Source organism: Dipodomys merriami, unplaced genomic scaffold (assembly GCF_024711535.1).
Source record: "Dipodomys merriami isolate MVZ:Mamm:240054 unplaced genomic scaffold, mDipMer1.0.p SCAF_19, whole genome shotgun sequence".
Lineage (NCBI taxonomy): Eukaryota > Metazoa > Chordata > Mammalia > Rodentia > Heteromyidae > Dipodomys > Dipodomys merriami.
The window spans coordinates 11,675,448-11,688,558 of NW_027203270.1; the positions used below are offsets into that span (position 1 = coordinate 11,675,448).

General features: G+C 39.4%; 1 protein-coding gene across 12 annotated transcripts in view; it reads right to left on the reverse strand.

Moving 5' to 3' along the window:
• Nf1 (neurofibromin 1) overlaps nucleotides 1–13,111 on the reverse strand; it is a 244,947-nt gene that overhangs the window by 127,167 nt on the left and 104,669 nt on the right. For 11 of the 12 annotated variants that reach the window (XR_011373054.1, XM_070027269.1, XM_070027260.1 and 8 more), the window contains 10 exons: nucleotides 11,381–11,630; nucleotides 10,337–10,410; nucleotides 10,048–10,131; nucleotides 7,298–7,738; nucleotides 6,749–6,888; nucleotides 6,314–6,436; nucleotides 4,027–4,110; nucleotides 2,390–2,506; nucleotides 1,634–1,815; nucleotides 1,030–1,241 (listed from right to left, as the gene is read on the reverse strand). Coding sequence is in view for 11 of the 12 variants with exons in the window: in XM_070027269.1 (XP_069883370.1) it covers nucleotides 1,030–1,241; nucleotides 1,634–1,815; nucleotides 2,390–2,506; nucleotides 4,027–4,110; nucleotides 6,314–6,436; nucleotides 6,749–6,888; nucleotides 7,298–7,738; nucleotides 10,048–10,131; nucleotides 10,337–10,410; nucleotides 11,381–11,630 (1,707 nt within the window). In the remaining variant the exon portion in view is untranslated. The remainder of the gene's footprint in view (nucleotides 1–1,029; nucleotides 1,242–1,633; nucleotides 1,816–2,389; nucleotides 2,507–4,026; nucleotides 4,111–6,313; nucleotides 6,437–6,748; nucleotides 6,889–7,297; nucleotides 7,739–10,047; nucleotides 10,132–10,336; nucleotides 10,411–11,380; nucleotides 11,631–13,111) is intronic. The other variant, XM_070027267.1, reaches the window with a different exon arrangement.

The following is a 13,111-nucleotide window of genomic DNA, read 5'->3' on the forward strand; positions in this document are numbered from 1 at the left end:
TTTAGACAGCAGTAGCAGTGCTCTAAGACAAATAAATATAACATACTTGAGGAACACAAAGTTTAGTAAACAACAAGTAAAATGGCATTAGATAAAGAATGAGCCTGGGCATAGTCCTGTAGGCCAGGACAGATTTTAAATTTTATTTTAATGTAAAATAAGGTCCTATTGCTTTTAAGGAAACAAACCAACAGGCTAGAAGTTAGTATTATGGATAGTATTATGAAGTCATTTCTTGTAAGATAAATTAAATAGCTTTTTAGCACAGAAAGGAACAGAAAATTTCAGAAATACTATTAAGAATGATGTAGAGTTTCAGGATATTCTTTTCATTAAATTAAGAGAATGGCCGGGCGCCGGTGGCTCACACCTGTAATCCTAGCTACTCAGGAGGCTGAGATCTGAGGATCACGGTTCAAAGCCAGCCCGGGCAGGTAAATCCATGAGACTCTTAGCTCCAATAAACCACTCGAAAACCATAAGTGGCGCTGTGGCTCAAGTGGTAGAATGCTCACCTTAAGCTGAAGAGCGCAGGGGCAGCGCCCAAACCCAGAGTTCAAACCCCACCACCAACCAAAAAAAAAGAGAATGATCAAATAGTAAGAAATATCTTCAGTATTTCAAATAAGTAGTTTCGCAATTCAAATGCAAACAGAATGCTTAAAGTAAAATTATTTTAACTTGCATAAATCATTGTTAATAAACAGCCAACTGAAGGTAACAGAAACAAATTGTAGATTCAGTTCTAGCATTACTAGCAACGAACTAAAGTTTAATCTAATTACCTTAGCTAATATGCAAATTAGTATTTTTATATTTTCTTTTGTATTTAAATGAAATTTTTCAGTGAGGTAGAATAAGATGCAACATTATTAAGAGCTAGAGGAGTCAATTATTTCCTCACAGCTAAAACTGATTATCAGACTATATGAAGTTTCTGCTATCTTTAAACTTTATCACTTCATTGAAATGTGTCGTAACCACTTGCTATGTACCAGGCACTCTTCCCTATTTTCACAATAAACTTACCCACTGAGAATAAGGGACCACATTGGCCAGAGCCATAGCTATAGGGAGCTCTCCCTGATCTCCCATCATGGTGACCAATTCCACAAGTCTCTCAAACCGATCTGCCAAGACTGTTTCAGCAAGGGTGTCAAATTCTGTTCCTTGTTGAAGGATTTTTGTGAGAACTTCCATAAATGTAGCTCTTGTCTGGAGATCCTTGTGATAACCTAAACCTAATATGAAAAGATAGGTGGAAATTTACTAAAATGGCCTTGCTGAAGTAGTTACTACTTCTATATATGTTGTTCTTTTTTTGTTTGACTGATTGATTTTGGTGCAGGAATTAGGGTTTAACTCAGAGCCTCAGCTCTCAGCTTTTTCACTCAAGGTTAATGCTCTAACCCTGGAGACAAAACTCCACTTCTGGCTTTGACTAGCTAACTGGAGATAGAGTCTCTCAGACTTTCCTGACAGGGCTGGCTTCAAGCCTCAATCCTTAGATTACAAACTCCTGAGTATGTAGGATTACAGATCTGAGCCACCAATGCCCAGCTCTACTACACTTATCTTAGGGCACACCTCTCTAGCCTTTATATTTCAATGTGAAACTTTCATTTGATCTTACCTATGGAGTGCATGAGTCCACTGTCCACATTAGCATTGAGTAAATTTGACATTGCAAGGACTGTACAGTGCCTCAGGGATGCCAGCCTCCGAGACATGCCACGTTTCCTGCCACCTGTTTGTGCATTTTCATCTTCAACTTCACTACAGTCATTCAAAAGGTTCATAAATAACGTGAAGTACCTGAGAAATACAAAGGCTGACCCTTACACACTGAAGGTCATGTCAATCAGAAAGCTAATAGGATATTCTAGAATAATCACATAAGCATTGCATAAGTGACTATGGGTATTTCCTTATCTCTAGTCTTGGGATAATCAGCCAGGGTAGCTCATTATGAAGCTGCCCTAATGAATATTTAATCTTGACAAAACACCAATACAATCTCACCAATACAAAATAGATGCAATGTTTCCTGGTAATATGTCATTTCTAAGATTTAATATGTAAGAAGAGTGATCAAAATAGTTTAGAGAATGCTATTTTAAAGGACTTACAAGTAAAATTTCATTGTTCACATTGTTTTCCTTAAAAACTACAGCACACTTGTTTTCCTATCCCAGGCCTGCCATCTTTGAGTACAGCTTCCTAAGAAGGGCATAATTTTGAAGATAATAGCCAATTACCATAATTCTAAAGCAATTAGGCCCATTTTTTAAACATAATCATTTGTCACTTTGGTTACACTTGCTTTGTGGAAGGGGTGAAAGGGACTTTTTTTGCTTTTTGCTTTTTAGTTTTAGTAGCTGAAATTTACTTAAGAAATAACTGTGATTTGGCTTCCATTAATTCCACACCATCTCCTTCCTCAGGCTGTAGCGGAAGACCAGCGAGGAGTGAAACCACTGCTTCCATGCTTGCTTGGTCCAAATCTCTGAACAATAATAACAACAAAGAAACTCAAATCTTTCAGGTTCTTTCATTCCATCTTCCCCTCAAATAAATCTCTTACTAACAGACAAACTTTAGAAATTAACTACTTCATTAAACAAATGATTAGCACAATCAAAGTATTCTGAGTAAATATGCAGAGTTCAGAACAAAAAACATATCTCAAATTGTCTTTTTTTTTTTTTTTTTTTTGCCAGTACTGGGGCTTGAACTCAGGGCCTAGGCACCATCCCTGAGCTTCTTTTGCTCAAGACTAGTATTCTACTACTTGAGCCACAGCACCACTTCTGGCTTTTTCTGTTTATATGGTACTGAGGAATCAAACCCAGGGCTTCATGCATGCTAGACAAGCACTCCACCACAAGCCACCTTCCCAGCCCACACATTTCAAATTGGAGAGAATATGATAATAACTATCTGCAAATTAATCTTGGCATAATGATGACCTTTAATCAGGAAGTATAGTGATGGAGATGTAAGCTCAGTGAAAAGAGGGCCTATTTATTAGCCTTTATGAGCCTTGAGTTCAATCCACAGCACCACAATAAACTAAGTAATTAAATAAATAAGCAACCAATCAAAAGTATGTGCTGAGCCGGGCACTGGTGGCTCATGCCTGTAATCCTAGCTACTCAGGAGGCTGAGATCTGAGGATCACGGTTCAAAGCCAGCCCGGGCAGGAAAGACTGTGAGACTCCTATCTCCAATAAAACCACCAGAAAACCGGAAGTGGTGTTGTAGCTCAAGTGGTAGAGCGCTCGCCTTGAGCTGAAGAGCTGAGGGGCAGCGCCTAGGCCCAGAGTTCAAGCCCCACGACCGACCAAAAAAAGAAAAAGTATGTGCTGTCAAACTAGGCCAGACCCCAAAAAAAAAAAAAAGCAAATGCTTTATTATGTAATTCACAGTACTTAATCATTTTCTAGTATTGACATATTAATACTTACTCTTAGAAAAGGCTCAACACTTTTTATCTATCTAAAGTAATTTCTTTTTTTTTTTGGGGGGGGGGAGGGGTGTCCAGTCATGGGGTCTGAACTCTGGGCCTTAGCTCTGTCCCTCAGCTCTTCAATCAAGGCTAGCGCTCTACCACCTGAGCCACAGTGCCACTTCCGGCTTTTTTCCTTTTTGCTTATGTGGTGCTAAGGAATCGAACCCAGGGCCTCAGGCATGCAAGGCAAGCGCTCTACCACTGATCCAACTTCCCAGCCCTAAAGTAATTTCTAAGTAAATACTTTAGGCCTTATATATCATCTTTCCAAGCAACTGTCAACAACTTTTCCTAAGTTGACAATGTGAAAATGTAAAATTTTCACATTTGTTTTAAGGCTTTCAGGTATTTTTTAAAGGTAATAATAAAGATTAATACATCTGTATATTTCAAATGCAAAAGCTTGGCACAAAAAATAGCTTAAATACAGCATATGTGTAATAGCTATAATAAAGAGTTTAAAGACTTAGACTAAAGCCAGCTAATACTTAAAAGTTATTATCTTTATTTTTTACCTTGTAAGACATTTCACATCGTCATCTGCTGCCTGGTTTGAGGTTCCCATAACCCAATCTGTCAAATATTCTACCATCTTATTCCTAAAGGATAGTGAAAACAAAGTAAATAGCACACACATTAAGAAAAAAAAAATCACATACATCCCTTTACACATGGGCCAGGGACAAGTCAGGGAAACTGGGAAAAGCAAAGGAAGGTGTGACACTGTCCAAGAAGCACTGTATTCATTACCTGACTTGTGGAATTGTAACCCCTTTGTACAACTCCTTAATAATAATAATTTTTTAAAAATTTAAGCTGGGTACCAGTGACTCATGCTTATAATCTAGCTATTCTAGATTATTGTGGTTCAGAGACAGCCTGTGCAAAAGGTAGTGAAACCCCACATCTCAAAAAAATGCAGGAAAGCCGGGTGCTGGTGGCTCACACCTGTAATCCTAGCTACTCAGGAGGCTGAGATCTGAGGATCACAGTTCAAAGCCAGCCCGGGCAGGAAAGCCCGTGAGACTCTTATCTCCAATAAACCACTAGAAAACCGGAAGTGGTCCTGTGGCTCAAGTGGTAGAGCGCTCACCTTGAGCTGAAGAACACAGGGACAGTGCCCAAGCCCAGAGTTCAAGCCCCACAACCAACAACAACAACAAAAAAAAATGCAGGAGGTGGTAATCAAGCCCATCATCCCAGCTACATCAGGAAGCATAAAATGGGAAGACGGTGGGCCTGGGTAAAATGGTTAACCTGGGTAAGAGACCCTAGCTCAAAAATAACCAGAGCAATGGAGGTGTGGCTCAAGTAGTAAAGAAACTACCTAGCAAGTATAAAATCCTGAGTTCAAACCTCATATTGCCCCCGCAAAATAAATTTATGTATGTACGTATGCATGTACATCCATAGGATCTATTCATGTACCCTGGGCTGTTGCTCAGGCTGACCTAAAACCCTTGATCCTCTGACAAATGTGGTGGAGGATGTACTACCATACCCATCAAGATTTGTGTGTGCATATGCTGGTCCTAGGGCTTGAACTCAGGACCTGGGTGCAGTCCTTGAGCTTTTGTTTATTTCTTCTAGGCTAGCATTCTACCACTTCAGCCACAGCTCCACTTCCAGATTTTGGGTAGTTTTTATTAGTTACAGGGGAGTCTCACAAGCTTTTCTGCCTTGTATGATTCTGAACTGCAATCCTCAGATCTTATCTTCCTGACTAGCCAGGATTACAGGCTTAAGGCACTGATACCAGGCCTCATCAATTTTTTTTTTTTTTTTTTTTTTTGGTCCGGTCTTGGGGCCTGAACTCTGGGCCTGGGCGCTATCCCTCAGCTCTTCAGCTCAAGGCTAGTGCTCTACCACTTGAGCCACAGTGCCACTTCCGGCTTTTTTTCTTTTTGCTTATGTGGTGCTGGGGAATCGAACCCAGGGCCTCATGCATGCAAGGCAAGCGCTCTACCACTGAGCCACCTTCCCAGCCCGGCCCCATCAAATTTTAATTGTTGTTGCTATCTCTGAGTTTTTTCCGCTCAAGGCTAGGTCTCTACCACTTTGAGCCACAGCACCACTTCCAGTTTTCTGGTAGTTAATTGGAGATAAGAGTCTCATGGACTTTTTTGCCTGGGCTAGCTTCAAACCACAATCCTCAGATCTCAGTCTCCTGATTAGCTAAGATTACAGGTATGAGCCACCACTGCCCCTAACTCTGACAAGATTTTTTTTTTTTTGGGGGGGGGGGTCCAGTCATGGGCCTGGGCACTGTCCCTCAGCTCTTCAGCTCAAGGCTAGCGCTCTACCACTTGAGCCACAGCACCACTTCCGACTTTTTTTTCTGCTTATGTGGTGCTGAGGAATCGAACCCAGGGCCTCATGCATGCAAGGCAAGCGCTCTACCACTGAGCCACCTTCACAGCCCCCTGTCAAGATTTTTTAATAGTGCAAATTGCTAGCCAAATAACCCAGGTGTCATGACAACTTTATAAAAGGGATATTACTATAAAAGGGCATAAAACAAGTACAGCTTAAAAACTGTTCCTCCACATTAGCACTTTGCTGTGGTACCAATTTGCAAACAGAATAAGATTCTTACTGCTAGTATGGCACAATTTTAGAAAAAAAGTAGGGTTTCCATGAGTGCAAACTTTTGGGAAATTTGAGAAGATATTCAGAAAAAAACAAAACAAACCCAAGATGTAAAATGCTCCTTCTCTGCTTAATAACTGCACACCTACTATTTTTCTGTATTCCATTTAACATAATATTGACAAGGACCTAGTTTGTTCTTTTAGAACTCACCTAAATTTCATCTCTTGACAGAATGAGAGATCATCCCTCCTTGCCATCATTACTTCAACTAACTGACAGAGTTTGGTTTTTATCTGAATTGCATGGACCAGGTTCCCAAGAACACGAACATATCTATTTAAGCATAAAAACAAACAAAAGACATTATCAGATATACAAAAAACATTATCATATATAGACAAAAAAGACATATTCTAAATTCTTTAATCTCTAACTAAAATGACTTAATGTAACTTTAGACATAAGAGTCAAATCTTATTTAAATAAGACTACATACAACTTATGGTTATCTGATTATTACATCCTATTTTGGATACAATAAAGAAAAGGATACCAAGTTCATCAATAATTACCACTATCAATACCTAGGAGGTTTTTCTTACCTCTTAAAATGTTTCCAGTCCATTCCAGTAACAGAATGCTTACCTGACCAGATTTAACATCATTGTTTCAATGCTAGCTTGTCCCAAATGTTCAGAGCTGCCTTCAGTATGATTATCTAGTAAGTTCTTCATTATAGCTATGGTTTGCTCTACAAATTGAGTATTGGTGTCAGTCAATAAAACCTACAAAAGAACAAAATATATTAGTGATCTTCCATCAACGCTCAGAATTCAGGAGGTAGAGAGATGAAACTAACTGGCCTAACTACTATACAGAAATACACATGCACATGCATGCCCTTCCCCCACATACACACACTGATATATACTCAGAGATATAAACAGGCACTCTTATTCATACCAAGACATTCATAACACCAGGTACACTCACATGTCAGAGTTACTAAAAAACAAGCTGATCCATACATTAAATGACTCTTCTTTATGTATTTTTTTACTATTTTTTTAAAATGATAGGGAAATATTCATGCCAGTAACTAATTTAAATAACCTGAAAGAAAAAGGCTTCATTAATTCAAACATGCTATCCTTTTCATAAGAAGGGGAAAAAATAAAGCTGAGAACATATTACCTGTCCTTGGGAATCAAAAAATTTGCTGATGGTATTCTTCAGTTTGTTAAACAGCATTGGATAGAGTGCAGGACTCAATTCTAGACCCACCAGATCCTTAACATTGGTCCGTATTTGAAGTCCCACCTTCTCATGGTTACACACCATTAAGGATAATAGACGGTCCATAAATTTGCTGACAGGTGTATCTGTGTTTCCATCTGAGGACATCACTGAAATCATGGACCCTTTACGTTCACTGACGGGGCCCATGGGTGGGCTATAGGTTGCCAGCCCAGAATTACTTCTCTGCTGTAGGCATACTCCCCCAAGGGCACAAAGGAAGCCAGTCATGTTGATCCATTCCTGTAGGGAATCTGTATCAGACAAATCTATGGATCCTCCTCCACTCACATGAGACATCCGTCTCTTAACAATGGTCTTGTGAAGGCTTTCAGTAGCCTAAACACAAAATTTTTGTAGGAAGCATGAATTCAAGATAAGTTGAACAAAACCTGACAAATTACTCTTGAACATTTATTCTAATACAAAATTACATTGCTTTTATACATTTTCAAAAGAAAAATTTCTAATTACTATATACATTTTAAGGAATCCTTGACATATTTTGTCACAGCTAGATTAATAAAAATCAACTCAGAATATCAAGTCTTTATAAACATTTTGATTTACATAGATGAACCTTGAAAACATTATTTTATGTGAGAAATAGACCACAGTAATTTAAAATTCCATTTATAGGAAATGGCTAGAATAGGAAAGAGAGACAGAATGTAAAATTAGTGTTCTCCTAAGGCTAGAGGATTGGGTTACAGAGATAGGAAAATGGGGGTAGGGAGGAGACAGCAGAAATAACTAAAAGGCATGAGGGTTTGAGGTTTTCTCCAAGATGATAAAATTGGCTATTCTAAAACTGACTGTATGATAATTACATAATTCCTTGAATACATTAAAAAGTCATACAATTAGACACTTGAAGTGAAAGAATTGTATGGCATGCACATTTTATATTACATAGTTACTCATCCCCAAAACCTTTCATTCTGAAGTTATATATTCTCTTTGAATAACATTAGGTACATAATTTTACTTTATAAAAACCACAATGTGGGGCTGGGAAGGTGGCTCAGTGGTAGAGCACTTGCCTTGCATGCCTGAGGCCTGGGTTCGATTCCTCAGCACCACATAAGCAAAAAGAAAAGCTGGAAGTGGCGTTCTGACTCAAGTGGTAGAGCGCTAGCCTCGAGCTGAAGAGCTGAGGGACAGCGCCCAGGCCCAGAGTTCAGGCCCCACAACCGAACCCAAAAAAAAAAAAAAAAACCACAATGTTAGCTGGGCACTAGTGGCTCATGCCTGTAATCCTAGCAGCTCAAGAGACTGAGAACTAAGATTGCAGTTCAAAGCCAGACTAGGCAGGAAAGTCTGTAAGACTCTTATCTCCAATTAACCTCCAGAAACCAGAAGTGGCACTGTGCCTCAAGTGATAGAGTACATGCCTTGAGCTGAAGAGCTCAGGGACAGTGCCCAGGCCCAAAGTTCAAAACAAAACAAAAACAAAGCAAAACAGAAAAAAAAAAAAACTCACATGTTTTCCTTGTTCTAATTAACCATGACAGAAAGAAAGCAATGGGACCAGGCACTGGTGGCTCATGCCTGTAATCCTAGCTACTCAGGAAGTGAAGATCTGAGGATTGTGGTTCGAAGCCAGCCCAGGCAGGAAAGACAATGGGACTGTTATCTTCAATAAACTACTCAGAAAACCTGGAAGTGGCGCTATGGCTCAAGAAGTATAGTGCTGGCATTGAGCACAAAGTAGCCCAGGGATAGCACCCAAGCTCCAAGATGAAAGAAGAGAGAGAGAGAAAGAGAGAGAGAGAGAGAGAGAGAGAGAGAGAGAGAGAGAGAGAGAGAGAGAGAGAGAGAGAGAGAACAAGCAAGCAAGCAAGCAAGCAAGGGAAACAACCAGCTTCTTTTAAACACCTAATATAGGTATACAATGTAGGCATAGAAATAAAAAATATAAAAATACCAATGAGGTAATAAATGATAATTGTTAATAGCTGATGAACTATATGATAATGGTTGAAAAAATGTTTAAACTTTTAAATTTCATTTAATATATGAGGGTTTCAATCTCCTGCCTACTAGATCTTAATCAGAATATCTAACAAAATAGCAAAACGAATTGTTTCATCTTTATTTTTCTTTACTTTTGTCACTTTTCTAAAAATTCTGTAAAATACCTTGATGAAGAGAAAAGAAGCATGAAAGAGGACAAAGGGGTAGGGCAGAGTAGTGGCACATGCCTATGATCCAGTTACTCAGGAGACACAGGTAGGAGGATCATAATCTAAGACTAGCACACCTCAATAAATCCTATCTGAAATACAGCTAAAGTAAAAATGGCTGAAGGCATGTCTCAAGGAGTATAACTAGCTACCAGTACAGGGTCCTGAGTTCAAATCCCAGTACCAACAAAATGAAAAAAGAGTAAAGGAATTAATGTTCTCTAAAAGTATTATCCAGTATTAACTAACTAGTAACTAACATAAGAACTAATATAGGAAAATAAGTGCAATAAACTTGGCTACTGGATAACTGAGAAACTCACTTTAACTATATTTAATTTTAATTAATTAAAATTAGTCTACGACAACTATATATTTAGTATACTATGAGTGATTTACAAAAGACTATTTCAGTGAAATGGCATATCTATTAATGGACAAAAATCAACTTTACAGACTGACCTGGCCATCTTCCATTTTGGCTTTTGGATAGTTAAGAATTAGTTTTGTAGCTTGTTCCCATTTTGCATGTGTATCTTCCCAAGCCTAAAATGTGAAGGCAATTGTCACTTGAAAACAAATATAAGCCAAAAGCTAAAAACCAATCAGCAATTTGCTAGATTTCAGGTTTAATATCCCACATCTCATAGGCACATATTTCAGATTTACTTCAAATGCTATTCCTGATCACACAGCTAAGAGAGGCTTCTCAAACTGAGAATGGAATCCAGAATGAACACTGAGGGCCTACCTCAGTGTTTCCTGCCGTGGGATGCTCAATGCGCCTTAGCAATGCCATCACTCTTTTCTGAAGTGCTGCTCTTCCTAAGCAAAAACAAGGACAAATCAAATTAGAGCATTAAGAGCTCTACTTCTCAAAGGAGAACCTGACAAGTCTCACCCCAAAGGCACAATAAGAAGAATGAAATGAATGCTTCAGATAATAAAACTGAACACTTCTCTTCACTAACCTCATAGCACAGATACTTATCTTAAACTAGACAGTGTCCATAGTATTCTCCCACCTATGATTTACTCAAAATATTTACTAATGTGTATAAAATTCAGGAACAGTAATTTAGATCATCTGAAAGTAATCTACACTGCCAATAATTTATCAAATATATGGCACATTAAAAAAATCCAGGCAACTAATAATTTTATTTCAAATGCTATTGATTTTTATCCTCCTTTGTTCAGCAAAGGATTAAGTAAATCATTTGCACTATCTCTGTAAATTAACAAAATGTATTTACAAATACACTCATATTTTTAAAACAGATGTCATGTAATTCAAATCAGGCTGAATTTGTTTTTAAAAATCATATACAATGCCGGGCGCCAGTGGTTCACGCCTGTAATCCTAGCTACTCAGGAGGCTGAGATCTGAGGACTGTGGTTCAAAGTCAGCCCACGCAGGAAAGTCCGTGAGACTCTTATCTCTAATAAACCACTAGAAAACCAGAAGTGGCACTGTGGCTCAAGTGGTAGAACGCTCTCCTTGAGCTGAAGAGCGCAGGGACAGCACCCAAGCCCAGAGTTCAACCCCCCCCCCACCAAAAAAAATCATATACATTGGGCTGGGAATGTGGCTTCGTGGTAGAGTGCTTGCCTTAGGCATGCATGCAGCCCTGGGTTTGATTACTAGTACCACATAGGAACAAAAAAGGCTGGAAGTGGTGCTGTGGCTCAAATGGTAGAGCACTAGCCTTGAGCAAAAGAAGCTCAGGGACAGTGCCCAGGCCCTGAGTTCAGGTCCCAGGTCTGGCCCCCAACTCCCAAAATACACATTTACCTGTTGACATCATGTTGCTGACAGAGGCAAATTCCATGAATGTGTTATAGTTGGGCAAAAAATTGTGCACTGATACTTCATCCACCCCACATCGAATATCTGCTTCCTCACAGAGGTGGCGGAAACAGGACATGGCAACCAGAACAGCTTCAGTGTCAGGGCTCCACAGAAACATGTACAGGGCTACTTCTAGCTTGGTCTGGGCTTGTCGGCATATTGGTGGGGTCCCACTGCACCCTGCTGTACTATCCTGGGAGTCAGAAGTGAGAGGAAACTTAAGTGATTTCATTTACAAAAGGTAACAATACAGTAAACAATGCACCATACACACCAGCAGACAAAACTCATAAGAACTTTCCTCTTTAATTTTAAGATTTTTTTTTCCAATCATATTTTAGTCAGGCACTGATGATTCACATCTGTAATCCTAGCTATTCAGGAGGCTGAGATCTGAGGATCAAGACTCAAAGCCAGGCAGGAAAGTTTTTTGTATCATCTTCAATTAACTGCAAAAGCCAAAGTAGCATTGAGCTCAAGTGATAGAATTCAAGCCTTACGATAAAAAGCTCAGGGACAGAAATTACCCAGACTGCACTGCACACGCATGCGCACACGCACACACACACACACAGTCAGAGAGAGAGAGAGAGAGAGAGAGAGAGAGAGAGAGAGAGAGAGAGAGAGAGGGAGAGAGCGGGAGAGAGAGGGAGAGAGAGGGAGAGAGAGGGAGAGAGAGGGAGAGAGAGGGAGAGAGCGCCAGGAGCTCCTTTTGCAATCTGTAGAAGGTACTGCACTCAGAACCATGTATTGATGATAAAAAGCTTCTGCTAAGCCAGGCACCTGTGGCTCATGCCTGTAATCCTGCCTACTCAGGAGGCTGAGATCTGAGATCACTGTTCAAAGCCAGCCCAGGCAGGAAAGTCCGTGAGACTCTTATCTCCAATAAAACCGGAAGTGGCACTGTGACTCAAGTAGTAGAGCACTAGCCTTGAGCTGAAGAGCTGAGAGACAGTGCCCAGGCTCCATGACGGACCCTCCCCCCCAAAAAAAACAAAACACATTTATTCTAGCCTTGTGCTAATGGCTCCTAGCTACTCAAGAGGCTGACATCTGAGGATTATAGTTCAAAGCCAGTGGGGGCAGGAAAATCCATGAGTCTCTTATCACCAATAACTACCACAAAAGCGGAAAGTGGAACTGTGGCTCAAGTGGTAGAGTGCTAGCTTTGAGCACAAAAGCTCAGGGACAGCAATCAGTATATCCTGAGTTCAAGCCCCAGGACTGGCACCAAAAAAAAAAAATTATCTACTTGAGATTATTTAAACCAATATAACATAATCCTACTGTTCACTGAATTTTAAGTCAAATAGGAAATATCCTATTCTAGATTTTAGAAAGGCAAATTACATCTAGCACAAGCATAAATCTATTACAGCAAAAAATGTACTACATTTCTCAAGTCAATTAGAAATGTCAAAGGAAGATGTAACAGATGTATTTGCTAGAAGGAAGAAATAAAATAAATACATTGCAGCACTAGGTGAAAGAGTACAAATAAAAACTAAATATTACATTAGAAGATATATTCTATGCTGAACTATACATTCCCCAAACACGAAATGCAGAAACTCATTTACAAACAAATGCAAATTTTTTAAGTGAAGCAGATAATATTACTATTCAGCCTGGGTTTTCTACCTTGAAAAGAAGAGCACTTTGGGCTGGGAAGGT